This window comes from Thermobia domestica, chromosome 1 (genome assembly GCF_964235325.1).
Source record: "Thermobia domestica chromosome 1, izTheDome1.hap1.1, whole genome shotgun sequence".
In the NCBI taxonomy this organism is placed as follows: Eukaryota; Metazoa; Arthropoda; class Insecta; order Zygentoma; family Lepismatidae; genus Thermobia; species Thermobia domestica.
Genome location: NC_137454.1, coordinates 88,860,632 through 88,887,313, shown reverse-complemented (window position 1 = coordinate 88,887,313; position 26,682 = coordinate 88,860,632). Strand labels below are relative to the sequence as shown.

The window sequence follows — 26,682 nt, the reverse complement described above, 5'->3', positions numbered from 1 at the left end:
TGCACCCAGGTTGATCTATACTTTTATCTTATTTTGTTGTCAGGAATCACCTCCCAAACGTTTCGGTGTTGTTTTTTTTGAAACACCCTGTATAAGAATAGGTTATAATTTATGACATTTGCATGAAATTAAAGTGAATATTACAGTAATTATTTACATAATTTCCTATAAGACAGAATGGTAGTGTAAGTTAAAATCTCATATTTCTATTTATTTATTTACTTGCACTAACACGAAAGGGAGCATCTGTCGTTCATTATCAAAAGGAGAAAAAGGAAGATAGGAAGAAGGAAAGAGGCCTTTCAAACATACATACGTAAGTAATTCATCTTAGTTGAAAGGGGAGTCCAAAATATGGCAACATCTTTGGACACACATTAAATTACAGTGTCCCTAGTAAGACTATTAGATCAGCTTCAAAGACCACATATTCTGGCCTTCACGATGCTACGGGAACTTACTTTCTCGTTGGTCAATGTACGTGTTATATATCACAGAAGTGCTCTGTTATAATTTAAAGAGAGAAATAATACCGAAATAGATTATTACTCTGAAAAATCGACATGGTTACAGTACAACAGAAACTGGCCAAATGAGTAATAACCATCTCAGTATTACCATTATCCAATGACCATTAAAGAAATAATAATAATGGATGGAACTTGGAATATATGGATGTGTTATTGATTTTACACTAGTTACTTTTGGTCAACAATAAGCATTTTTTTTATTCTTACAAAAACTACAAAATTGTACTCCTAGCAATACTTTCAGCTTTACCTGGTATATGCGCTGATGTAGATGGATCGATCTGCACAATTAATGTTAACAAGGAAAGAAAAATGTATATAAATCAACCCATCCTCTTTAGTGTTACCAAAAGAAATTCAACTACAGGACATGCAATGCTGCAATCCCGTATACATGGATTTGTTTACAATTTACTAATGTAATCACTTAACCCAAACTTGCAAAAAAATTTGCAAGTTTGTTTCTGGAAGACGCGAGAGATTCTTGAGCTGAAACAACATGTTTAAGCTTCAGAAGCCTTTTATGCTTTTGTTTGGCACTTTTGATGGCTTCGAAGTTCTCTAATGGACATTCCACTCTCTTAGGCAAAATGTTCTGTTTCGATTTTCTTCGTCCCTTCTTCTTATTTTCAAGCGGAGACGGTGTATTTTCTACAGGGACTATGTCCGGTGTGTTAACATTTGGACTACAATTCGGTGTTTGCAAACTTTGTAACACTTTGGTCATTTTTCGTTTCTTGCTCGAAGACACTAATGAAGTGTTTGGAGAAAAGAAGCTCGGAGACACACCAGAAATATTGAGTCCAGCAAATGGATCCTGGAATTTTCTCTTTTTCTTCGCTGGTGTTTTTTCTGATAAAGAGATATCTGTTTCTACATCTTCTTTTTTACGTTTTATCATCTTTATTTTAGTTCGTTTCTTACAACGTGGACACTGCATAACCTGGAAAAGAATATCCATCATTCACTTTAATGAAGCAGCGCTTGTCAAGAATTAGACTTTGGAAGAAGCAATTCCTAAGTCTCATAAAAATAAATGAATTCACAACAACAAAAAAAAGGGCATTTTTTTAACACGAGGGCGATTAACTACATTCTATACTAATATTCACTTGGATTAAACCTAAAGGAAACGCCAAAAATATAGGCGGGTTGCGCGCGCAACAAAAAGTGGGTGAAGAGAGCAACAGCCAACTAGCAACCTACGAACTTGCTACATTTACATTTGCCTTGCTCAGTCACTGTCAAGGTTTCATGTTTCGCGCGCTTGTTGAAGATTGGTTACGGCAGAACGCAGGCTTTGAGCTGTGGCTAGGTAAACGGCTATCGTCTGCTTACTCCTGCAACAGGAGGGGAAGGAGGTGGCACATGACAAGGGAGAGTTGACAACAGCGAGCTGTAAGGTGCGCGCGCAACCCGCCTATATTTTTGGCGTTTGCTTTAGTATATGTCTGTTATTTAATAATTGCCAAAATTTTCAAGAGAACTCCAATCTTCTTCAGCGGAGTTTTCTTAAAGCATCTACTGCAAACCCAACACATCACAAGGCACCTATTCATCGTTGTGGTATAGAAGTACCGAACAGTAGTTTTTATTGGTAATAATTAGAACTTGTAAAATAACAAGTAAAAATGTGTCACCAAATTGTACAAGTGAAAGACTAGCAATGTTTACAGTTTCAACGTGACACCGTATAGTACTTCTGCACCATTTAGGAAAATGTGGAGTAATACCAAGGAAAGTTTCAGGGTGGAAAAGGCTAAAAAGGAAATAAAACTTTTTTTATTTTTATTTCATTTTAACGGAGAACAGCGAGGTATTTGGATATATTTTTATTACCAGCAGATTTTTTTTTATTTTATTTTATTTATTTATTTTTTAATCGAAACTTCTATACCACAATGATGGATGCCCTGTGACGTGATGAACTTGCTGTAGATGCTTTAAGAAAACGTTGCTGAAGAAGACAAAAGTTCCCCTTGAAAAAATACAGTAATTACTTAATAACAGACGTATACTAAGAATTAATTCAAGTTATCATGCGTTAGTTTAGTTCCTTAAATTTTTATATTCTACATTAATAAAAACAAAAATATGTAGAACATTTTCTATAATGCTATATTAGTGATCTATATATTGAATATGTCTATTAGATGATGATATAATCTATTTATGTATTGGGTTGAGGAATAATTCACATAAGCATCCTTAATTTTTTTCTTTCTTTTCAAAAATTTATTTTTAAACAAACTAACTACAAGAAGTCAATCAATAATTTACCCTCCGCTCTTGTTTATGACTTCCTTTCATCGTTCACTAAGCTTTTTTGATACTTCAACGATAGAAATATCCGTCTTCACTCAAAGAATTCGTCGAACTACGCACTTAATTTCACGTCATTGTTGAACAACACATTGTGCAAAGCGTTCGAAAGCAATAAAAATCTCAGGGCTCCAAATCTGGGGAGTGTGGAGGATGATGTATCTTCCCATCTTAGTTCTTGAATCGCGGCCAATCAACCACCTGCCGCACCCTAGGGCACGCCTTAGTCGCTCATATGGGAGGTATTCCGAAGATATTCCTCTCTCGATAAGGATGACAGGATCCCAACCCCTGCCTACCTCATTTTACGGAAGAAGTACCGGTATCAATAGGTGATGTAGTCCATCTGCACCAGACAGATATTTCCATTTAGGAAGCACAATATCTCCCCTCCGGCAGGTGAGGTACCACGTACACTCCTGGGCACAATAGTATGTCATTGACCTATGTGGGAGGCTGGCAACCTCTTCTGACCTTTTGCCTTCCCGTCACCACCACCACCTATGTGCATTGACATGCTACAACACCCTGTACGGAAGAGTTATGTTAAAAGAGCACAAGACAATATTTTAATTCTCTTTAGTGGGACACAGAGTTTTAGTACCACATTAGCCTTTGGACACTGTGACCTACGATCTTCCTATCTAGGGTCCCTCCCCCTTTCTGAGCATGGGCTTGGGACCGGATATGGCAGGGTTAGTTTCTGTTACAATGTAAAATTAAACATACATGTGCCACCCAAAAAGCCAGTGAATTCCAATTATTAAACTAATGCGCTGACACCAATTTATCACCGTGACATTCGTCGTCTTTACGCGAGGAAGACATATCAGGTAAGGCAGTATCAAGACAAGGCATATATACAGACATCCTCTAATTCCACGATCCTCTTCCTTCATCAAATAATAGAAGAAACTGATATTCGTGCCATTCCTTCATCCACATTCCAGTGAAATCTTCGGATGCATCACAGATGGAATATTGCCTCACCGGTCTCCTTAAATGGGTCTTGGCGTAGCGGAACCTTGCAGCATTGACGACCTGTAGGAAATCGGTGAAGAGGATTAGTTGGGAGTGGATATGGCTACACTGTGTGCCAGCCTCCTTCAATCGAAACGTCGATGCGGGACAATACCCAAAATTGAAGGGGTCAACTAAGTCATCATCGGTGATGGCGTCATGGTATTTCCTAACGTAGGTGCATCATTATAGATCGAAAACAACCTATCTATATGTCAATTATTACTCCGGACCCCTCTACATCAAGTTTCCTCGGTAGTATATTTTCCTAGAGAACAGCAACCGGAATCTTTTAACATTCTTGACAGGTTGTTCATAATCAACTCAGTTAACATCACTCAGCGTCATTGTAAGCAGTCGGAAGCCACAGAAGACGGACTGTCATCGGATGATTTGTAGCATACTGTGGATTTTGAGGTTTATTACAAACTCTTGTCTTGGTATTGCCCGTTTACTCTAGGATGGAAAATTGTTTACAAACAACAATTGTAGTGCGAGCGTCAAAACCTTGCTTCTCACCCCTACATGTTCATTCATGGTTGGCAGGCACATGCATCTCCGATCCGAATGTACCTACTTCTGCACAGTCATGGACCAATTACACTGGCTTACAGTGGTTTTGGTGCCGGGTGTTTCTTAGCTGATTTGAAGTAGAATTGGGACGCTGAATCCAAATATGGCGTTAGTTTTCCCCTAACAGCTTTAGTTTTTGAGATATAGGAATTGCAAGACTGACCTGCTACAACGTTGAAAATTGAATAGGTGCTGTTTTACTGTAAGTGAAAAGAAAACTATGACATTTAAATCTGTTATTTGGAACACTTTGAAAATAATGAAAACCATATAAACACAAACATCAAGTACATAATAACTCTGTAACTACATTTTATAATAGTTTTTATGAATAAAAAATCAAATAATTTGTTCAAAACGATCTATTCAACACTTCGGAAGCTTCGTTTTCGTGACATCCTTGAATGTTTCTTTGCACAGTCTCTTTTTAGGTTCCAGCAGTAATCTGCCATCATATGGGCATCCCATCTTCCTTGGTAGCGGTCCTCCATTGTTTTAATATCTTGGTGAAATCTTTCACCTTGTTCTTCACTCAGACTGCCTACGTTGTCTGGGAAACGGTCCAAATGGCTGTGCAGGTAATGAATTTTGATACTCATATTACATCCAAGTTTTTGGAATGCATTAAGCATCTGGTTCACTAGCTCAACATAGTTATCAGCTTTATTATTGCCAAGGAAATTCTTGATAACTTCTACAAATGAGGTCCAAGCTTTACGTTCAGTCTCATTCATGGACTCCACGAAAGCCGGATCTTTCATGAGTTGTCTTATTTGGGGACCATCAAATATTCCAGCTTTTAATTTTTCTGTGCTGATCTGAGGTAGCTTGTTTCCCATGTAAGCAAAGCACGGCCCGTCCTTATTTAGCGCCTTTACAAACTGCTTCATCAAACCGAGCTTGAGATGTAGAGGTGGCAAAATGATTTTGTCACACTCAACAATAGGCATGTTAATAATATTTTTCTTACCAACAACCATGTCGTCTCTCTGCGGCCACTCTTTTTTTGACCAATGGTTTGCTTTGTCTCTGCTATCCCACAGACATAGAAAACAAGGATATTTTGTGTAGCCACTTTGCTGTCCAAGAAGAAAGTTCACCATCTTTAAATCCACACAAATCACCCACTGATGGTCCTGATATTTAATTTTTTCCATAACCAAAGCAATTGCTTCATATTCTTCTTTCAGTCGTGTTGAATGAGCGATTGGAATTGAGCCATATTTATTGCCATTGTGTAGAAGGACGCATTTTAAACTTCGCTTGGAGCTATCAATAAACAGGCGCCAATCATCTGGATTGTATTCTGGAAGACCCATGTGTTCTAGGAGACCTCTAACATCGTGACAGAATACGAGATTTGTGTCTTCAGTGAAAAATGGTAAAAACTCCTTTTCCCTTGTTCGGTAGAATGTGATTTTAGTTCCTTGTTCTAGTACGTTTTTCTCCTTCAATCTGGAAGCAAGTAATTCAGACGATTCTTTTGAAAGATTAAGGTCCCTAACTAGATCATTTAGCTCATCTTGATTAAACTGTTGAGGAATTGTTGACATTCCCTCATAATCACTGTCACTTCCATCATCCATGTCACAAGAATGTTCACTACGTTCGTTTTCAGTCTCACAAAGCTCTGGCAAGTGGTGAAACGTTGGGATTGGTATTTCATCGGAATGAACAACTGGACGTCTTGCTGAAGGCAGATCAGGATATGTCCACTTGTTCCGGTTATTTCTATTCATACCCGTAACATTTACCAGGCAGAAATAACAGTCATCAACATGGTTTGTGGGTTCCCTCCAAACCATTGGAACACCAAACTTAAGACTTTCTTTTTCCAGTTGTCCACTGTCGCAAGTGTTCAGTACACATTTTACACACAATATGTGGAGCCCACGTTTTATCTTGGTCCCCTAGGCGTACACCAAAATATGCATGATATGCTTTTTTTTACAAAGTCACTGATATGTTTTCTATTGTCTTTAAATGTGTACTCACCACATATGTAGCAAAACACATCAGGATGGTTAACACAACTTCTTCGACTTGAACTCATTTTATGTTCAGGCCACTAACACGGATGTTAAATATAAAGCCTTAGTATACGCGATACAAGTTATGATTTCAGAACAAAACTCACATGTTCCAACATGTCACTCCACCTGCAAGACAACAACTACGATCCACTAGCCAAGTAGAATACCAATGCAATCTAGTGGACGTTCCTGGAACTACTATATGACTAGTTTCCGTTTAGTACCGACAGATAGCAGCACTAATGAGAAAAGAGCGCCGTTCTTCCAAATAGAAATCTCTATAGAGCACAGTAGGATTTATTTGAGTTGCAGAGTTTATAAGATCATATTCAAACTTGTTATTACGAGAATATTTGTATTTCTTTTGCTTATTTTGTATACTATTGCAAGAAGCATGCAGAAATAGTGGTTACATCATTTATAATTTACATATTTATTTTGGATTGTAATATTTCTTCCACATACATTGTAACGTAAATAACACTACTGGTACAGTAGCCTGTATCTACCAAAGTAGAGCTGATAGAAAAAAAACTGCTTACATTATTGGATTCAGCGCCCCACACATAGTTAAAATCAGCTCTAAAATTTTAGGCACCAAGAAAAAATTTTTTTTCTGTAGGCCTGTGTTACTATTCCTACATAAATTGCTGATTTTGAGATGATTGAGACATTTAACGTTATGGCAAATCTATTTAGTTATTATGTAATACAATCTTACATAAAATGTCCACTCAATTTTGTACAAGTGTTCTTGTTCGAAAGTGTGCGAAAACCTTGTACGCCTGGCAATATTGAGAGGCTGCAATTTGTGTTGTAAACAATAAAAAGAGAGAACGAAGACCGTTAGGTTCGCTGGACAGCGTTGTTTTCATGATAAGGCGACAGAAACGTATTGTTCTGATTGTAAACAGGGGCTGGGAATTTCGATGCGAGTACAGGTGGAAATATTCTCGCCACATATTGCCTGTTGGTGAAGGTTTGCAATGTTGCAAACCAAGTCTAGAATTTCATACTAATTGAACAAGCTTTGAGAAGGATTTATATGATGCAATAATTATAATTACTAACAACCATAGACTTAAAGTATTAGGAAATAAAGCATGCTGCTGTAAGAAGAATATAACACACATTAAATTACGTGTTCAAAGTACAGTATAAAGCAAATTTTAACATGTAAATATTTTAAAGCAGTACATAATTACCCTGTTTGGGTGCCCTTACCAGACACTGTCCAACACACACACACACGCACACACACAAAAAAATTAAAATAGGTAGATCAAGCGTGGGCATGAACACGGCTCTGGCTGGTATTCCTTATTAAGGATTTCCTCAGTCCCACGAGGTGAATGCCTAGATGGTAGCTTCTGTAAGGCCAGAATTGGGCCAAATACTTAACGCTCCAAAATTGGCGGGAGATATATTCCGCCAGAATATTATGTTGCCAACACTGTCGCAAATATTGTGGTGGTGCGTTCCGATATCTTTTTTTCTTTTTTTTTCGTTTTATGGCTCGTTAAATTCGTTATGAAGTAAATGTAAAAGTGCTTCTTTCATTCTCTTTTTTTGTTTCTTCTCATCTTGCTCATTCTCGCTCTCTTTTCCCCACCTTCTTAAAATCCGAATACTATCCTCCTGTAAAGACATGTTCCTCTCCACAGCCCAAGGTTTAGAGACCAACCTGATATAGTTAACTATCAGCAGAACTGTACCAACAAATTCAAATTAGAGACAGCGCATTAGCACATTAGAGACATTAGAGACTTAGATCTTTTTACTGGGGGGCAAGATTAATACGTGTATTTGGGCGTCCTAGAAAAAGTTGTTTTGCTAATTCTTGGACCCCTTCTTTCTATCTTTCTCTTACTCTTTATGCCCCCCTTCCCCCCGGAACCTGTTTGCCGTCCTTCACGGCAAGGTTTGCGGGGCCGTTACTTAAGCCCTGGGCCCGTTCCATACATGACAAATTAATTAAGGGGACAATATTGACAAATCTCTCAAAGTCATATGAATGTTATTTCTAGGACCTCTAATAGTACACATTTCTTACTGAAATGGGCCCAAGACTCATTTTTGTTTTATTTACCTTTTGCGTACTGCTTTGTTTATGTAATGTAGTGAACCTGGTTGATGCTTGATTTATAATTTCATGTTCCTATCGTATATGGATTAAGAAAATTTTGTCTCAAAATGGGCCCCCTTTAAACGGCGAGGAACCTTCATGGGGGCAGTTGCCCCTCCCCTGCCCTCCACAAGTTACGGTCCTGATTAGAAACTTAAACTTTCGAAATTTACGCAACTTGCAAATACCAAACCCTACTAGTGCTAAAGTTGATGAGTTAGTGCCACTGTTACCAATGCAATAAGGGGAAAGAAGAGGAAGGACTGCCAAGATTCGCTAGCCAGGTTTTGTGTCAAAACACAGCGCCAAGCTATAGTAAACGGACAATAAACATGATTCATTTTGAAGTCATTTTCGTAAATGCACGCTAGTTTTTCGTGTAGAATTGGCTTGAAAATCTCATGATGACAGTAGTATAAGTTAACTTCGCAGTTTTTCAACACCATTTTGATTTTCAGCTTGCCATTATAATGGAAGTCAGCCACAAGCATAAAATCTTTTGGTTTCGATTTGAGTTGAGTTTAGCGTCCTGTTTAGCAGTGAGGCTATATGAGATGTGGGCCTACAGCTTAACGTGGGATCCGAACCACACGAGCTCCTCCAGGAATCGAACCATGGTTTCCCACACCAAAGGTGCTTACGTTGACCACTTAGCCAGAGGAAGCTCAAAATCTTTTGGGAAAGTTTCTACGCACTGCTTGGCTTTCCGATCTGTTAATGTGTACGTAATCGCCCCAGACATTTCCAGTCAGAAAGCTACGATCTACCTCATCTAATATACAAAACCCCGTAGGCACTGAGACAAACTTACATTCTTCTTCCGAACTGATGACACTTGAACAATTTCTCTGGTCTGTCTATAGCTTGTGCCGATGAGTATCAGTACGTTGATTGAAGAGAATGTTAATTGGTTGGTTGGTGAAAAGATCAGCGTCTCTTTTCAGAACCGAGGTTTTGAGACGTTGTTATTCAGCGAGGAGGAGGAGGGAAAAAAGAAGATTAAAAAAAAAGAGCTTTGAACATCTTCTGCAACAATAACTGCTGCCTTCCCCGCCGGTCTAGGGCCAGCGTGCGACTTTGGCGTACGTGACTCCGGGTTCATTTACCTGTAGGATTTCATCTTAAACTGTAGGTCCACGTTACTGAAACGGATGCTAAATTCCAATCCAACCAAAAACTGCTGACTGTTCATTGAACATGTTCAACGCTGGGCATTAACATTGCGTTGAAGAGTTTCGATAAAGGGCCATTCTACGAACTTCTGCTGTAAAGCTAAAATGACTTTAGTACACGGTCGTGTGCGGGACCCTTTGGTGAACAAAACAATGGCTGGACCTGTAACTTCTTGTACTAAAACTGAAAATTTTGTATGGAAAAGAGCCATGTAGTAATTCTTCCAAACATCAGCCACCTTCGGCGGCATCTTCAGGAAATATAAATTCTGGTTAATCTGACAGTATCAATAATGGTAGTAGAACCTGTTACTATGCTTGCCCAGAACAGGATACTCTGCGGAGGCTGAAATTGGTCGCAAGATTCAGCCCTCTACAAATGTTTCCTTGCAGTGTAATAACTGGCACGTGCGATCATGGGTTAGATTCACAATGAAGACATCGAATCTTTCGGTGATGAAGAAAGTATCGTGAAGAACCTGTGGAGAACTTGAATTACGAGAAATCGAACTCCAGACTCGGAAACCAGATTCAATGGCTCTGGAAGGTGATGAACTGACCATGCATCACGCGGTTTGTACGCCATCTAGCTAACCATAAACCTTCGCGCTTTGCGCATCGAGTTTAGTTTACATTCAAATAATGTACTCTTGCAAAAAGTTAACAGTTTCCTGCGAAGTCGGAAATTACATAGTAAAGATCTATCGTAATATTTCTCTTTAACTTTCTGTTACTATATATATATATATATAAAGACTAAATTTTCTGTAGCCGTAGTTTCATCATTACCGTAGTTCTAAAGAGTTAAGAACTGACAAAGTTTCACTCTTTCTATCTCCCGAACTAATACAACAGAGGTAAACAAAACATGAAACATTCATAAAACTTACCAACTGATTTGTATTTTCCTCATATTTCTTCAATAAGCTTTTTTCGTACTTGCTCAAGCAATAGGGATCCCTCTCTTTTCGTCGTAGCATTTTAGCCAATTTCTTTGTCAAATGCATTCGGGGTGCAATTTTTGATTGGAATGGTTCTTGAAACCATATGTTGCTACAATATTTACATATCACTTCTTTCTGTGAAAATGATCTATGTGAAGTCAAAGCGCATTTCTTACGGAAAGCATTGTTCTCCAACCTGGAAAGTAAACAATAATAGAAAATTTAATAAACAGAACGTCTGGCATATTACTCTTAGCGTAATGCTATGACTATCCTTATAATACCTGAGTATTTAACCAAGTGATATTATTTCAAGGGCCGCTTCTGCTCTCTTCAGCAGTGACTCCTCATATTTTACCTAGTACTTGTCATTTCTAACAGTGTATTATACATTACTCCAATGCATATAGATAGATATTAGATTTCATTTGTTAGCTAGAGGAAAATAAAATAATATAAGTATTTCTTATTGAAGAATGCTTACATGTTTCTTCCGAGCAAGAGAAAGTTTTAGTGGTCCAGTTTTGACCACTACAATTCTATATGAAAAAGTTCTCCCACTCAAATACACAAATAATGATTAAGACACTGTAAATATACCTACTCTTAAGAAAGTATTTCACAGATTATTAAAAATAAAATAAAATAAAGTTAAAAAATCTAAATCTTACCGACTCCTACATTCACAATACAAATTGATTCTATGTCACGTCTCTGAGCGCAAGCGTGAAAAAAAAAAAAAAAAAAATGCTACGTAACTTGATGTAACTTAAAATTTTGAATAAAATTAGTGACAACACAATCCCAGCTCTTATCTTGCTTCAGTACAAATTTAATTTTAGCAATTTAGTTCTAATATAATAAGACTCAAACATATTTCTTTCAATTGAGATTTGTTTTGAGGAAGATTTTGACTTATTAAATATTACCAAGGTATAATTGGATCTCGATCTTTTGATATACCGGGAGCTTCAGAATATTGATCCGGTTTATCACTGTTCCTCTTAGTCATACTTGAGTTGGTTTTGAGTTTAACGTCCCTTTCAGCAGCAAGGCTATATATGAGATGTAGACCTACTGATTAACGTGGAAACCGAATTACACATGACATAGTCATAGTAATTGAAGAATCATCACATTGACAAATAGCTTCATTGACTTCTGCATAAAAACAACACCCTGTTTCTATAAAAAACAACAGTTAGCTGTGAGGAGCTTAAGAGGCATTATGTTTCTACATTATTCCGCAAATCCCAGTGTTAGCTTATTCATTTAATCAATAAATTTCCGGAGCCGTTTCTTAATTCATGGGTCTCTTCTTGTGAAAAATTCCTTCAACAATGGAATTTGGGGTGCTGGTCAAGTTTTGGCACACCTCATTCTGGAAAATTTACAGGTAAACTTTAATACTCTGCATGAAAAGAGGCAAAATTTTACTTTGACTCGGACAGTGACTTCAATCGGTTCTTATAGGTTCAGTCACTTCCTGGAACTGTTTGTGCCTTTGGTGCGACAAGACAGATTGGTGGTTGTTCATATTTTTTCCACTAGGTGTCTCTCTATAGTCATATGGTAGGTTGCTACTGTGATGTCACCAGTTTTATTCTATATGCTTGTAGTAGGTGTCAGCTGTTAGGTTTGTGTGGTTGTGAAATACGTGGAAGTGCGTAGTTTCCTTTCATGGCTAATGAACAGTTAGCAAATGCGATTGAAAAACCGTTTAATGAATTTGATATAAAGAATTTGATCTTGTCTTTTTTAAATAAGTTTCTATTAAATTCGCATATTAATTCGTCACGGTTTGCAGCATTGTGTGGTTTAATTGACCTAGAGAAAACATGTGATGGTTGTGTTCGAAGGCTGAAGCTATTTCCAACATATGGTAAAAGTGGATATTTATTGGTTTTTCTTATTTGTAATATCAGGAACTGTGCTCGCTTTAATAAATCAACGGCTGTGCGGAAAGAAACAATTTTCAGTAAAGAGAACTTGATGCTGGTCAAGTGTTCTTGCTGTCTTATTATTTTCGTGTGTGGAATCAGTAATTATGACGTTATTATTCATGAATGTTCTGGTACGGCGAAAACTTTAAGTACTAAAACTGTCTCCGATTGGCTAACGTTTTGTCGGGAGGTCTGCTTAGAAACTCTAGTTAACCCTTTATGACCCGAATTAAATATCAATTTGAATTTTAATATATTTTTTCGTATTTCGGTTCTAAATGCGTACAAGTAACCATTAAATCGATCGATTTGATGATTATCATCATGGGCCACGTGTTTACACTTAAGGGACCTTAAAGTCCCGTCAGGCAGAAACGAGTTAACATAATAACTGTAATATATTTTTAGTTCGGATGTCTTTATAATCATAAATTTTACTGTCTTAGGGATATAATTAGAAGCAATTGTTAATACTATGATCATGATTTATTGTTTGTACCTTTACATAGAATTCTGATTTTTCTTCTTCATACTCTCATCAATACATTGGTACTGATCTGGCAACCTTAGTTTTAGGAAATTTACATTCAATTATGTAATTAGTGGTCTAAGTTTGTATAATTTATCTTTGTTATCAGGTGGAATAACCAAATTGTCGTTCACGTGCACATTGGACAGTATTTGTTTGTATCTTTCTCTTGTCATTGTCTGAGACACAATCGGCACTGTTAGATCTTGGTCCGTACTCCAATAATGACACGTTTGCGGTAACCTGTGATAGCCAAACAAAAACTGCAGACCAATAAAACCATACATTTCTTCTTCTGTGATTGGTTTCACTTTCCTGTTGCGTTGTTGAATGTACAAGTTGCTTTGAAAAAGAACATTATTAACAATTTCGCTTGAAAAAATGTTCAGAAAAACGTCTGTCGGAGAAGAATCCGGCAAAAAGTAGTTACGAACTACACCCCGAGATAACGAAAATATTGGAACAGTCGTTACACTATCCTGTTTTTGAAAGTTTCTTACTGTCTTTACACTTGCCACATCATCATCACTATTTTCACCTTCTGTAGATGGAACTGTCGGAGGCAACGCTGAAGAACCTGGATTGTCTGATACAGTTTCCAAGGAATTGATACTTTCGTCCTCTACCTCATCACTGCTACTGTCTTCAAATGGAGTGTCTATTTCAAGATCTGATGGAATATCCTCTAGAAGAATATCTTCTATTTCCTTATCGTCGAGTATTCTAGACATTATTGCTACAAAGGAACCGAAAAACATAGTTACGCAATTTCCGCACATTGTAATATTTTCCAACATTGAAAAAAACACTAAAGGCAACACGACACCACGTGATACAAACGCTTGGATACCCGTCCTGGAGTATCCGAGGCAACGAAATGAGGAATATTACATATTTACAAAACATTTTTCTTATTTAGATATTACCGAAAACAAATTTCACTGTAAATAGAGCACACCACTTATAGCCCGAAAAGGTAAATCCTGATGCCGCCTCTGCCTACAAGCCTGACGGGACTTCTGGATCCACCTGTAATTTTACCCCATAATGGGCGCAATAATACAAAAACTGTTAAAATTTATATTTGTATTATTTATACTATACCTGATGAAGTAACAAAAAAATCCACGAACGTCTGAAGCTCCAAATACTACACAAAAACTAGACTAAATCAGAACACACTCGACTACGACTCACAAATAAACAGCATGCTTCAAACGCGCGAAATTGTATTTGTCACACATACACAGCAACGCTCATAAACAGCTTGTACCATCTTGTGAGCGTTCCTTGAAGTGTTTGAAGAAAGACTTGTTAGTCCCGACAGGTTGCTGGCAACACAAGGGCTATTACGTAATACGAAACGTAACCTTGAAACACCGGGACTTACAAGTCCCGACAGTCGATAAAGGGTTAAAGAATCAGATCAGGTGGTTTAATAGGTGAGACTGGTTTGCATGTAGAGTCGACAAGCATGCTGGATCTCTATATCATTAGCGGTGAGTGTTTTTTATTTGTTAATTGATATTATATTTATTCTTGATTTGTTTTGCATTTGTGCATTTTTTTAAAATTACGACATGTATTTTTATAGGGTTTACTTTATCTAGCTATATTTTATGGGGGTTGGGGGACGGGAGCTCCCATATACTTCTGAATACAAGCTGTTCACATTTTACATTTTTTTCTTTTTGAAATTTTTAGCTGAGAATTAAATATCGTAGTTGAAGATTATGAATAGTTTAAATTAGGTTAATTTAAAAACTGGCTTTCACTTCATTTAAAGTATGATAGTTTTATTTGTGGCTGTTTTCGATCGACATTTTGGAAAACTTGTGAATTGCGTTCAGGGTTGGCAAAAAACATAGTTTTTATTGAAAAAACCAAAAAACACGGTTTTTTGGTTTAAATAATTTGCTCTACGTATTTATATTACATATGGACAGAAATAGATTTGCTTTACCTTGGTGTTATTACATAACAACGGGGTTATACTGGATGGGGTCACAACCTTAAAGCGGAATCCAAACTGCTTCTCGGCTTACAACCATGACAAATTGTTCTCCATTTGGACTCGAAACCGGAACTAATCGGCCAGAAATGCGATGAGTCTATCGACTCATCCACGAAGGACTCCTGATAAAAATACGTTGTACTGATCTTTACATGCTTGGTAATATAATTGTCAAGAGTCATTTCAGAAGGACAAAAACACAAACAGTCGCACAAATAAAACCATTACACAGAATTATATATAAATCGGGAAACTTCAGTCTTAGCCATTGGGAAAATCCTGTTATTACTTTAAATGCAATGCAATAACGGAGAAATCCCATTATTGCTTGGCATGTAAAATTTTATGGTCAACGTATCATAATCAGTACACTACAACTGAGGTATTAAATTACTAATTTAGTATGTAGATTCAATTAAATTAAAACTAAAAGTCCAATCCAAGTTAATGTTGGAAGATACGTAGGCAGTCGATGAATTTTGCCAATTTCTATCAATATATTTAAGCAATCTTTTTTTTTTTAAAAAAAAAATAAATAAATAAAACAACAGGCATTCAAACAATCAGAAATATACAATTTGGTTTCGTTTCGTATGTTTACGCTTAAGAGCCTGCCTTACTAAAAATGATACAAAATTTACCATTTTTCTTTTGCTTGTTTATTCATCAGTGAAAGGAGATAATGAAATGCAAGTCACCTCAATCATAGATAATGCTATTCTACAACAGATAATATGAACCTGAAGAATGTTCAGTGTTGCCATCCATAGAAATTACAATGTTGCCAGAAAAACAATTTCCCTAAAATCTAAGTTAAGGCAGCGAGTAGAGGAACAAACTCAACTGCATTTGGTTACATATCATATTGTTTTGGTTTCCTGTGAACTACTTTTTAAATAATAGTTGTCTTTAGTTTGTAATAAACAAAATAGTTTTAACATACAATTACTAAAACTAAATAATAATGTTAATTAAAAAGTAGTTCACAAGAAACCAAAACAACATGATACGTAATCAAATGCAGTTGAGTTCATTCCTCTACTCTTTGTCTTAACTTAGATTTTAGGGAAATTGTTTTTCTGGCAACATTGTAATTTCTATGGATTGCAACACTGAACATTCTTCAGGTTCATATTATCTGTTGTAGAATAGCATTATCTATGATTGTGGTGACTTGCATTTCATTATCTCCTTTCACTGATGAATAATCGAGCAAAAGAAAAATGGTAAATTTCGTATTATTTTTAGTAAGGCAGGCTCTTAATATCCTTATGTAATACCTATGGTATCAAGAAGATTCGCTTAAAGTAACATCCGAATCGCTATTTGGTTTACACTTGAAAGAAGGGTTGCGGTTCGACCGAGAATTGAATATGGGACAACTTGATTAAAAGGTGAAAAGGAAATAAAACTAATGCAGATGGTTTGATATGTGGAAACGTCACCATGAAGTTCACACGATTTAAAGCATTTTCGTTTTTTTTTTTTTTTTTTTTTTAAACCAGTTGGTTTAAACCAGCCAACCCGATTACGGTTGTTTAAGAATCGATTTATTTGAATCGCTTTCCAGAGTAGTTTGGGAAGCACTTCTGAAAGATGTTTTATCACCAGTTTTTGAGGCTCGTCTATCGCATTTAATTAAAATGGGAAAGAAAGTGTCAATTTTGAACTTAATTTATCAACCCTTATATATAAAAGAAAGTTTTCAAAGCTGCACTCTCACAAGTTTGGTATGCCTACTTATGTGTTGGTGCGTTTAGCTCCAATCCTACAACCACATATGGTTAAAAACATGGACTCTTCTGGACTTTTTCCTTCCACCCACGTACTGAATAGTATATATACAGTATATATACTATATATACTGTATAGTATATATAGTATATATACTTCATAGTATATATACAAGATGGCGGCAAGTGTAGTTGGTCGACCCGTAGCTCCTGAAGAAAAGCAAGGTATTAGCGTGGAACTGTGTAAAAAATGTAAATACAACATTGAATCTACTACATTAAATGTTTGTGAAGCATGCAATATAAAGATTCAAAACAAAAATACAATAGTAACACGATCAAGATCGAAAAACGTTCAGACGAATTCATGTGCTTCGCAAACAAATGACGATCGAGTGGAAAATGACACAGTAAAGGGAAAGTGTTTTAGTTGCGTTCGGATAGAACATGAGGTTTCGTCTTTGAAAGAAATGGTACATATTTTGCTTAGTGATGTGAATACATTAAAAAGTAAGATTCATGACATCAAGGAACAACAGGAAGGAAGTGTGATTAAAAGTGATGAAGTGCAAATGCAAGTGCAAGGACAAAACATGAGTTCAAGTATTGTAAAACCGAACCATTGTGACGGCAATGTAGATGTTGATAGCTTGGTACAAATAATAAACTTATTACAGGATGACATAAAGTCCCTAAAATCAGAAAACGAGGCATTGCAACAAAAAATAAAGACAGTAGAATCAGATGTTGAAACTGAAAGGAACTCCAACCAGTGGCAGAAAGTAAGTTACAGTAGACCTAGAAAATATTCTGATGTGGTGTCAAGTAGTTCAGTTGTATGTGTAAACAGATATAGTGTGCTAGAAAACGTCGAAAGTGAAGTGGATATGAGGTCAAATGTAAATCAGGCAGGGAACTCACAAAAGAAGACAAGTGTAAGAATGCCCATAAACAAAGGACAAACTATAAAGCAATCTCAAGTGCGCAAAGCTTCAATCAATAAGAGTGGTACAAGAAGAAAGCTCCAGACAGAGTCGCAAGTGTACATATATGGTGATAGTCATGGTCGAGGACTGTCTATGAAAGTGAGCGATAATTCTAAACACAAGTTGGCAGTACAAGGGAACATCAGGCCTGGAGCGAAAAGTGTTGATGTGTTATCTGGCATCAATCCGAACAATGTAAATAAAGAAGGTAATTGTGTAGTAATATTAAGTGGAACAAATGATGTGGCTAGCAATGAAGGTTGTGAGGCTGTGAGTAGGATTAGAAATAAACTAGCTGTTTTGAATAAATGTAAGTTAATAGTAGTAAACATTCCTTACCGGTACGACCTTATTAAAGAGTCATGTGTTAATAAAGCTGTACAAGCCACTAACTTAAAACTAAAAGCAGTATGTAATCAATTCACGAATGTTGATATGGTGGATATCAGTTAGGTAGGGAAATGTATACTCAACACGGTATGCATCTGAATCAAGCAGGGAAGGATCTATTAAGTATAAAGATCTGTGAAATAATTGATAAGAGCATAGACACTACATTAGAAAGTAAAAAGGCAATAGCGATGCCTTGGTCTGTACAGGAAAACCCAAATCACCCGACTCCATGAATGAATTTAAAATTCCGTGGGGCCGGGTGAAAACTTCAAACCTAACAAAGTCGCTTAAAATTAATGATATAAGTAGAAATGTAACTGTTAATAAACGATCAAATGTACAAGGTAATATGAGTCAGGGAGTAGAATCGATTTCAGTCAATGCTGTCCACTTAGCCCAACTATCTAATAAAGCTGACGATACACACTCAGTGACCAGCAATGCTCTTAAACTATGCTTTCTTAATGTACAAGGGTTGAAGGACAAATCATTCCTTATTTCAGATTTTGCCTACGAAAATGATTTACATATTTTCTGTGTGAGTGAACATTGGAGTGCAGACAGTGAACTCCAATACAACAATATAGATGGTTTTTCTATGGCAAATAGTTACAGTAGGAGTATATACATACATGGTGGGGTCGCTATCTATGTTAATAGCCAAATAGAATATCGTCAATTAGATATAACTTTTCTTAATACTGAACGTGAATTTGAATCAACTGCAATTTTTCTGGATCAGTACAAGTTAATAATTGTATCTGTTTATAGAACTCCTGATAGTAATCCAAGTATTTTTTAGAAAAATCGGAGAAGTTATTGGTCTTTCTCAGCAACTGGCATAATTATGAGATAGTAATAGGGGGCGATGTAAATGCACATTTTGATGTGACTACTGACAAACGAACTGTCCATGAGTTACTTAATCTACTCAGACAACATAATCTTCAAGTGGTTAACCGTAAACCGACTAGAGGCAAAGCGTGCTTAGATAATGCATTTACCAATGTAAAAACGGAACATTTAACCAGTAATGTATGTCAATTTCTTTTCTCAGATCATGATGCCCTGCTAGTCAATCTAAGTACAACAAAAGTAGAATCCTACAACTTTAGTTTTCCCACCACCGAACTTATAGCAACTAGGCCCATCACAGAAACTAATTTGCAAAGTTTCATTCAACAATTATCGTGTATAAACTGGGAAGTAAACATTAAGTATGATAATTTAAATGCCAGCGATACATCTGATCTTTTTTTAACAAAGTTTCTAAATATTTTTGATATGTGTGTGCCTAAAAGGGTGGTCCGATATAATTCATCAAAGAAAACAAAGTTAGATAAAAGAACGTGGTATACCCCAGAACTCTCTGCCATGAAAGCTAAAGTAATGCAGTATTATAATATATATAAGAATAAAATGACTAGTGAATCCAGTGATATTTATAAGTCTCAAAGGAGTAAATATAAATCTGCAATAAAGGTAGCGAAAGCAACATACAATGAAAATTGCATTGAATTAGCATCAAATAAATGCAAAACTGCATGGAAGATAATCAACAAGGTAAGCAATAGTAATAATAATAACAACAATAATGTTACGCTGTCGCCTGATACTCTTAACACGTATTTTGTTACTTCCGTAGAGGAAATCAAGAAAAACAATGCAGATACTAATGTAAATATGTATCAGTATTTAAGTCAACATAGTCCATTTAATAGTTCTTTTGTTGTTAACCATGTTAGCCCTGATGATGTCATAAGAGTAGTTAAAAAAAATGAAAACTTCGGACAGTAAGGATATATTTGACATATCGAACAACCTTATAAAAGCTATCATTAATCAAATTGCGCACCCCCTTGCAATATGCTTCAATAAATGTTTTCTCAAGGTATTTTTCCTAAAGCACTTAAAATAGCAAAAGTTATTCCTATATACAAAACGGGAGATCGATCGTGTTCATCTAATTACCGTCCAATATCCCTTATTCCAGTTTTTTTCTAAAATTATGGAAACTATTGTTAAAGATCAGCTATATAAATATATGACTGAGCAAAACATAATTCTTGAAGCTCAATTTGGATTCAGATCTGGGAAATCCACAATTGATGCAGTAGAATCACTAACGAAAAAAATATATGAAGTTTTTGAAAATAAGGGTTTTGCTCTAGCTACATTCTGCGATTTAAGTAAAGCATTTGATTGTGTAGATCATAAAATTCTATGTGATAAGTTAGCGTATTACGGATTCCACAGTAGCAGTTTAAACTTTGTAAAATCCTATTTAAAGGAACGTAAACAGATAGTCAGTGTTAACAACATGCATTCAAACATCTTAGAAGTGAAATATGGGGTACCGCAGGGTTCTGTTCTGGGTCCGGTACTATTTTTAATAATGATAAATGATTTGCCTCTAAATACTAATACCACATCAATTCTATACGCGGATGACACTACCCTACTTAACATAAATACAAGCTTTGAAGAAGTGTATATAGAAGCTCAAGCTGCATTAAGAGAGGCAGCGACCTGGTTCAAAAGAAATGGTTTTGTGCTAAATCAAGATAAAACAAAAAAAGTAACCTTTAGTCTCAATCACTGCAATGATAGAGGTAACTATGATGTATCTGAGGTTAAATTTCTTGGTATACGTATAGACAGCCAACTAACCTGGGAACAACATGTCAAATATGTATGTACAAAGCTCTCCCGAGTGCTCTTTCTGTTAAGAAAATTGAAAGATACAGTTCCTTATGAGTATCTGAGGAATTCATATTTTGCATTTTTCCACAGCATAATTGGATATGGGATTTTGCTTTGGGGTAACAGTAGCCAAGCACATGATGTTCTAGTTTTGCAAAAGAAAGCCATCAGGATTATTGTTGGAACACATGATAAAGAACACTGCAAACCACTATTTATCAGGCTTAAGATAATGACAGTAGTTAATGTATATATTTATCAAGTGCTACTTTACACTAAGCAAAACCTGGCAAATATGACACTCAGAGATGAAGTACATACATATAATACTAGATTGTGTAAGAAAATTGATATACCCTTCACTAGATTATCGAAGATCAAAAATAGTTATTTAGTTATAGGACCAAAGCTATTTAATAAACTAACATCCTCCATACAACAGCTGCCATTTAAGGTTTTTAAGAAAAAGTTATATGACTGGTTAATAACAAATCCATTTTACTCGATTCAAGAGTTTATTGAATGTCAAGACATTGTGTCCTAGTTTGCAGTATCACTTTATTTCAAATATTATTAGATTGTTCATAATAATATTAACCAATAACTGATTGTCTGTATGTAATGATTATTTTTTATATATATCTGTGTCTATAGCTATGTATATTTCATTCGGATGTTGTCTATTGCTTGTAAAGCTCAATGACAATAAAATATTCTATTCTATTCTATTCTGTTATATACTAAAGTTGATTGGAGCAAGTAGTTAGTTGTGCGTGAATTCGCGTGGACGCTGGACACTTGTCCATCGCGACAGGCCGCCCATAATTGTAGCTTGGGTGCGCCGTTCTAAGCTTTTTGTGAAACGTTATGTGAAGCGAGCTCCCCTTGCTTGGGTTGAGCGTTTCAAGACAAAATATCCACTACAAAGTTAAAAGCGTATATTTCTAAAGAGTGTCTACTATTGATGTTACAATTCACTAAATTTAAATACTGATATATGCTCCTATGCGCCAAATAATCCTGCAACATTTATGGCTACCACAGACTGAGATCCAGCGCAGTGATTTTGAGAATGAGAAGGTATCAGTGTGAATGAGTTTGGGAGACGGCTTTTGGAATCTACCATAAACCCTTGTACCTAATTGGGACTCGACACCAGGACTACTATGGCCCTAACGTAGATCACCACCCACGGGACACCGCAACGGACTTTTTCGGGATTGTTCAATTTGCGGAACTGCGACCAACGCAACCTCAAGACGAGTTGACCGTTCGAAGAGTATAGTGAGTACTTTTTAATATATCACGACCGACACCTTAGCCACCTTACGTTTATACATAAGACAGATTTATGAAGGGCCGTATAAATTAAAAAAAAAAAAAAAAAAAAAAAAAAAATGATACGTGTAATTAATGTTATTTTCCTTGTAATTTGCTTAAAGTTATTATTATATGTATCATATATTATGAAATAAGATTTCATTTGCTTACGAGGCTAGTTATAAGTTCACCATCCTCATTTAATTAATATACTCATTTCTTGATACATTATTCTTTTACGGTACCTGTATTTTTGTCCGCAGTTTCCGAGCTTCGGCCGTTCAGAAATAAAGGTATGGACAGAATCGTCGTGGCACAGCTGGGAAAGAAAGAGAGAGAGAGAGAGGGAAAAGAAAAACAGGAAAAGACACTAAAAACGTAAATAGAATACTTTTCGTTTACAGGAAATTAAGCCCACGACGAAATCCACGATCTTAGTTTCTATTCTCCGGAGTAGTCTAGGAGTGAGTTGTGGGGGGGAGGAGGAGTAACAGGTTGTTTCGAGGAACTGATTCCTACACTGCTCTAATTGATTCGTTCTTGGGAATCGTTCCTAAACTGAACCGGGTCAAATGAATCGGTTCCAGTCAGTGTCCGAGTCAAAGTTAAGTCTTGCCGAAAAGACATATTTATTCAGCAGACGATTGAAATTAACAAATTTCTGAACACGACATAATTAAACACAAAGTAATACAGGCAGGGTTGGCAAAAACCATGGTTTTTATTGAAAAGACCAAAAAACCTGGTTCTTCTGGTTTAAACCCTTTTTTTCTTTTTTGGTTTAAACCAGGTTTTTTTTAGTCTAAATAATTTGTTCTATGTATTTATATCACATATGGACAGAAACAAGTTTGTTTCGCCATGGTGTTATTATGCAACAATCGGGTTATGCTGGAAGGGGTCACATATGTTTAAAGCGGAATCCAAACCGCTTCTCGTCTTACATCCGAGAGTAATTGTCCTTCTTTTGAACTCGAAACCGGGACTAACTGGCCACAACTGCGATACGTCTGCCCACTCACTCACAAAGTACTCCTCATAAAAATACGTTGTACTAATCTTTACATACTTGTTAATATATTTGTCAAGAGTCATTTCAGAAGAAAAAAGATAAACACTTGCACATGTGAAACCATTATACAGAATTACATATGGACAATTTTAAAATACTGCAGGGTACAGAAGAACTAATTCAGTCCAAGTGGGTTCACTACGACTTTTATTATTCCAAGTTGAAGAAATACAACAACTTAATTTGCATATCAGTAAGAAAAGTGAATAAAGATATGTATTACTTGACTTCACTTTGGCCCAAACCCATTTATACACAAATAGTTACAAAAGATACTTCTGATTTCAATAAATACCTCTTATGGGTTTTGTATGATCTCCCCCCCCCCAAAAAAAAGAGTACTTCATTTCGATGAATTTTGTCAATAGTAAACATTATTAAAACTAAACAATATTTGGAATTTCTTTGATTGCAGTTGCATAATAACAATAACAAACTACAAAATCACAAAAGAAACATTCATTAGCTTATTTAAAGAAAGTTGCTTTTGTAGTATAATCTCTTTGAGTAATGAATGGGGAATTGAGGTCTGAATATACATAATACGAATAATATATGGGAGTGAAACGTGATAACCCATAAATGTGTATTCATCAAGATTTTACGAAAACTTACACATTTATGAATATTTTTCTTTTCTTTTTTTGTTTAAACCATCTTTTTCTTTTTTTGAACAAACCAGCTGGTTTAAACCAGCCAACCCTGAATTTAGATTTACAGGTGTAAGGTTACTAATGTACAATTATTACAAGTGTTTTACGACGGGATAAAATAACTGAGTGCATACGACAGATGACTGTATTAGATATTATGTTCACCGGCGGTACTAGTATGAAACCATGACACGCGCCACTGAAACTCGTTATCATATCCAAACGAAACTTGTTTACGCTACCCACCGTGGCTGATAAGCCTGCTCCCTTCCGACGCACCTGTAAGAGGGGTCACAAGCTTTATCCTGCCCTGACTCGGTTTCACAGCATTCGTGTTTTTTAGTGGACACCTGGCACAGATTGGTTTATCTAATGCAGTGGGTTTTAATCCAAGTATCCGCCGTATTTATACGCAAATCGTAAAAGTATTGAAATCTTTCAACATTTACTTCTGGTGGCTTCCTTTAATCTAAGCTAAATGGGTTAATGTCATGCCGCCGAATGAAAATTTTTTGGGGAAAAGAAGGAAATTAAGTTATAATTTTTTAACAGTTATTTCGAGTTATGTGACAAACCTTAACCAGCACAGAATTTAAACTTTACAGACATGCTCGAGCTGTGCATCGATAAGTAGGGCCCTTTTAAAAAGTAGAGTAGAGTAGGGTAGGGTAGAGTAGAGTAGAGTTAGTTTTGATTCATTTTCATAAAATTATTAGTGTAATTTCTCGTTTCTGAGTGAGTATACCGGTAATAGTATACATGAGAACCCCCTGATCTACGTTTCTTCTGTGTTCTATTACCACTTCTACATGAAATACCATAAATTTTCTACGTAGTGCAATAGTAAGAAGTATCCATGTGCACAAGACATGCGATATGCGTTAAATTCCCCCACCCCCAACACACACTCACATAGTCATAGATAAAGTACAAGGGCACTACACATGCAGATATAAGTACAGGTACGTTCTTTTTTATTTTCGTATCGGTCGATAAGTAAATAAAAGTCGCTTTGTTACCCCCTTTGTAAGTTCGTGCATTCTCAATGAATAATCCCTAAAAGTATGAGCGTCCTGCTCCTTCGGGAACTGATGCACCATCATGTATACTATATCCCTCACTTCAATCATAAATCTACAATTTCTATGATTATGATGGAGTATTCTGAATCAGTACCAGACTGTCAAAGGAATCCTTTGAAGCAAAAGTAACATTTGTTTTGAACTTGACGAATCTTTGTAAATCTGAACTTCTTTAATTTTACTTCTGATGATTTCTCATAAATTTATCTTTCTTGATAAGTATGTATCTTCCATTCTTAATTATTCAATGTTACCTGTTGTAAACTTTCCAAATATCTTGTAAATATGGTACGCAATAACTTACTCAAGATGAAGACGTAAAGAGACTGGAACACTACTTGGTAAAGCTCTGGCTGCTTCCCAAAGAAACTTCGGTTTTGCCAAATCTTCGAATTCCATGATAAATATATTAGTTTTCATTTATCATGCTTACTGTCCGTAGTTCATATATCCCTTTCCTTCAGTCTCAGTTTCAGCTATCCCCCTTTCGGACATAACATGAAATAACGCATACTGATTGTCAATTTTTTCTAACTAGAGGCACCAAATACCGATACGAGTTGGCATTGGTTGCTGGGTGTGTGACGTCACGCAGAAGAGTAGAAATCACGTTTTCTGCTTTTGTGTATATACTTTTCTACTCCGAGCGTGTACTGATTTTGTGTACTTTCTTTTTAAACAACATACAGATGGTAATAGCATTAATCCAAACACTACAAATAAGCAAGTTAAATCAACATACTATAATAAATATAAATTGATATTATGATTCACTTGCCTTTATTGTTTTTTGAGATTTGATAGGGAATGTTGTTACTAATCTAGATTCCAGCCCCCAGAAGTTGCAGAAGCTACAACAACTCATTGTTTCGTTTTTGCATTGTGTTTCTTCTAATCTTGAGCTTTATATTTTTGATTAAGATGCCTCACAGGCAGTGATGATTTCTGGAGGTAGTATAGAGAGAATTTCCCTCGGAGTATTTCTATGATCGTGCTTACCATGGATTACCTTATTTTCGCAATATTAGTTTCAGTTCCGTTTATACAAATCCCTCTCCTAATGGGAAGTATGAAATTGTCTCTGCTCACACGGACAAATGACCATATTTCAACGTATGTTCCAATTATTTTGTGTTAAGTTTGGGGTATTTGAACTTATCTCTGAACAGAACTGTTTTTACAACATTTTTACATGTAGAAACATTTAGCATAGTGGTTCCCATGTTACTCTTATAATCTCATCAAATGCTGCGAGAACATTTTTTCGTTCAGATTTCCTCCCACTTTCTTGATTCCATCATCGTCCATACGTCCTTCGAAACTTGCAAGCGTTAATCTTGTCTCGAAATGGCGCCACCTACATGCTCTCAACCAGCTGTGTGCCCCGGGGTAAATGTCCTCCGTAGATCGGGCCCTGATAACTGCTATCCCTACTGCAAACTAAAATTGTATAAACGCAAACCGTTACAGAATAGAACCCAAAATCTGACATTCTTAACAAAGAAATCATCATAAGATTTTACATTTCATTCTCA

The 26,682-nt window shown here is 36.1% G+C and overlaps 1 protein-coding gene across 1 annotated transcript; it reads right to left on the bottom strand.

Moving 5' to 3' along the window:
* Positions 1-88: 88 nt before the first annotated feature.
* LOC145687214 (uncharacterized) lies at positions 89-25,663 on the bottom strand. Its single transcript, XM_081760687.1, has 3 exons — positions 25,452-25,663; positions 10,666-10,915; positions 89-1,473 (listed from the first exon to the last, which is right to left on the bottom strand). The coding sequence occupies exons 1-3, from the start codon at positions 25,565-25,567 to the stop codon at positions 958-960; spliced, it is 882 nt and encodes a 293-aa protein (XP_081616813.1). The 5' UTR covers positions 25,568-25,663; the 3' UTR covers positions 89-957.
* Positions 25,664-26,682: the final 1,019 nt, after the last annotated feature.